The sequence below is a fragment of the Austrofundulus limnaeus genome, unplaced genomic scaffold (genome assembly GCF_001266775.1).
Source record: "Austrofundulus limnaeus strain Quisiro unplaced genomic scaffold, Austrofundulus_limnaeus-1.0 Scaffold11, whole genome shotgun sequence".
In the NCBI taxonomy this organism is placed as follows: domain Eukaryota; kingdom Metazoa; phylum Chordata; class Actinopteri; order Cyprinodontiformes; family Rivulidae; genus Austrofundulus; species Austrofundulus limnaeus.
Window position 1 is genome coordinate 574,917 of NW_013952413.1, and position 2,924 is coordinate 577,840.

A 2,924-nucleotide genomic window follows, 5' to 3' on the forward strand; every position below is an offset into this window, starting at 1 on the left:
AATACACTGTTCTGTGTGTTTTAGGAAATCCTGTTTACTCCATCAGAATTTTACAACCAGCTTTTATTGTGCTGAAGCTCTAGGATGTAAAGCAAGAAGGGAGTTCCTTTAAATAACACCTGAATGACCCGACAGCTGTTTGAACACAGATGGCGGTGCGTCCCCCCTCGACATGACCAACATACCTACGGCTGTAAAGACKGGAAAAGGTGCGTGAAGTGACTAGACTGACGGGGAGACTAAAACAAGCCCGTCGTGTTATTTACAGACTACAAACAACTCATATTGTGCTCGACGGGTCGCAGGCTGAAGAGGAACAGCTTTTATCTTGAGCCATGTCTTGTCCTTCGCAAAGCAGTCCTGGTGACGTTGTTGAATATGTTTGTCTCACTTGTTCCCGTGTGGTCTGTGACAACGATGCTTTAGGCTTCGTACACCCTGTAGAATAAAACGGGTAGTTAGCTTAGCTGGTTTCACTTATCTTTATGCTAAGCTAAGCTAACCAGAAGAACAAAGAGGCCATTTATAACTATATTAACAAACACTTACTAGGCATTCTGTAATCAGCTTGTAAACCACTTTCATGTACAGTAAAAAAAAAAAAAAACATACAGCCTTTTAAAATAATTTTTACTACAAACACATTTACTGTACAGTTTTAGGTTGCTACCTGTGCTTGTCTTTCCAGATGCGAAACCATTTGACCAGATTCTTTGTGCTCTGAAGTTTGGGATGAAGACAGTATTCCTGTCCCTTGAACCGGGATACGTTCTCCATCGTCACACTGGAGGGGTGTGCAGAGAAGAAAGAAGACATTAGAAGTTTGTGAAAACACCTGTCAGGATGCTGTGGTAAAGCATAACGACTGTAGCTGTAGCTCTAGCTTGTGAGCTGTTCCCAAATGAGATAACATACATCTGTACATATTAAGGATGCAAACAATTAATCGACTTGTGATTAATTGTTGAATAATGATTTATTAGATTAAAATTCCTTCCATTCGATTAATTGAAAACATCAGTTTAAACTTTATTTCAGGGTAGTTTGGCCGCTATCCAGAAGTGGGCGCTGCTGCGCCCAACCTGGCCTTACCCTGGCCCTGTTGAGCTGAGCAGAGAACCGCCTCATGGGCAGGATCGTAGATAAACGCGCAAATCTTATTTAGTTTTATTTGTGACATAACAATTATAATGGACTACACCAAACTCGAAAGAAAAGTACCGAAGGCTGTACCGGACTACCCAGCAGTATGACGCTTAAGACAATAGAGCAGGACGACAGAGCTAACTGTAGCTAAAGTTAGCTTCTTCTTGTTGAGTTAAACTCACATGAAAGAACAAAAACAAAAAAAAAAAGTTATAGTCTCTACAAATAACTAACGTGAAGTTAATCTCATCTGTGTGGCGTAACTCGGCCAGTGAACCAATCAAACGAACAATAAAAATAATTGACATCAAATCAAGCCGAGCAGCCCAGTTCCGGAAAACAAACACAACAGCACTCATTTGTATTCTCACCCCTCTTAGGGATATTATATAATGTTTAGCTTAAAATGTTACCCCGTGTTTAAATGATAGTTTTACGTCTCTCTGTTCAGAGTGGATAAAATGTTTTACATATTTWTTCTTTCCTTAGCAACCTAATCGATTCCTGTATTATTATTTAAAAATATGTTTAAGTTTATTGATGTGCGAGAAGTTCACCATTTTCTGTTTATTAAGTCAGTGTTTAATACAGCTAGCACAATAAATAATAAACACAAAAAAATAGCCCTTCATGTTATAGAAAGTACCTTGATTCATAAGAAATGTCAGATTTTTAAGAAAATGGCCACTTATCTATTAATCGATAAGATCGATCAACTTTAGATTAATTCATTAGTCGACAACTTGCATCCCTAGTACATATATTTAACTGAAGGTTGCGAAACTTTCAGCATGCTTCAGACCGTTCTATTGGATCAGGCTGACCATGAGAAGAATGAGACGAAGCTTTGACAGAACTAAATGAAACACTTTACCAAACCAGACAAAATACTTTTAAAGTCCTTTAAACGCACATGTTGTAGTTGTTGATATACAGTAAGTCCCATAGAAAATGTTCTCACAACTCAAAGGATCCACTTCTTGGCAAAGACACGTTATTACGGAGCTGCAACTTCAGAAAAGGTGGCACCTAAAGCGATCTGTCTCTAACTCGTTTACTGGAGAGGATGACGGAGACAGTCTGCCTGCATGTGGCATATTCAGCCCCACTGAATGTGGGAGAAAAAAAATCCACTGCCACCGTCAAAACCTCAGCAGATCATGAATGCTAAATGACTGGAGGATAAAAGACTCGACTCTTATAGTCAGTCTGACTAAGAATTCAATTAAAGTGTACTGCATCTTTTCCCCTGCCCATTCAGTTGTCACTTTATTTGGCTATTAAGGCTTCAGCTGGATCACTATGTGTGCTTTGTAGAGGTGGCATTTTTAAAATGTATGGTTAAAGACCGCCGAGCTGTTTCTGTATGCATGCATGCCACTGGACTCGTATCTGCAAAGCTGCTCAACAGGGGGGGAATTTAACCTCATTACTGTGATAATTTGAGCTTTGATTTCTGCTCATTATCATTCACCTGGGCAGCCGAACGCGGCGCAGCTTTAAAACCTCTGAGCGGTACACACGAAGCGAGGGGTGAGAAACGAGTGAAACAGAAGGAAGAAAACGAATCGTAAAAGATTCAATTAGGAAAGACAGATGAAACAGAAGGTAAGTGGAGAAAACAATGTGAAATGAGAAGAAATGGGGACATTTGGGGCTCCCTGCGTATGTGAGTGTGTGTGTGTGAGTGTGTGCATGTGTGTGTGTGTGTGTGTGTGTGTGTGTGTGTGTGTGTTTGTGCTTTGGAGCTGCCGCTCAGAATGCCAAACCGAGAGCCG

General features: G+C 40.3%; 1 protein-coding gene across 1 annotated transcript in view; it reads right to left on the reverse strand.

Annotated features, from left to right (window-relative positions):
* Nucleotides 1-45: 45 nt before the first annotated feature.
* cxcl14 (chemokine (C-X-C motif) ligand 14) overlaps nucleotides 46-2,924 on the reverse strand; it is a gene marked incomplete in the record, with an annotated part of 161,129 nt that continues 158,250 nt past the window's right edge. Inside the window, 2 exon segments of the mRNA XM_014001957.1 lie at nucleotides 46-438; nucleotides 671-784. Of these exon segments, the coding sequence (XP_013857411.1) occupies nucleotides 423-438; nucleotides 671-784 (130 nt within the window).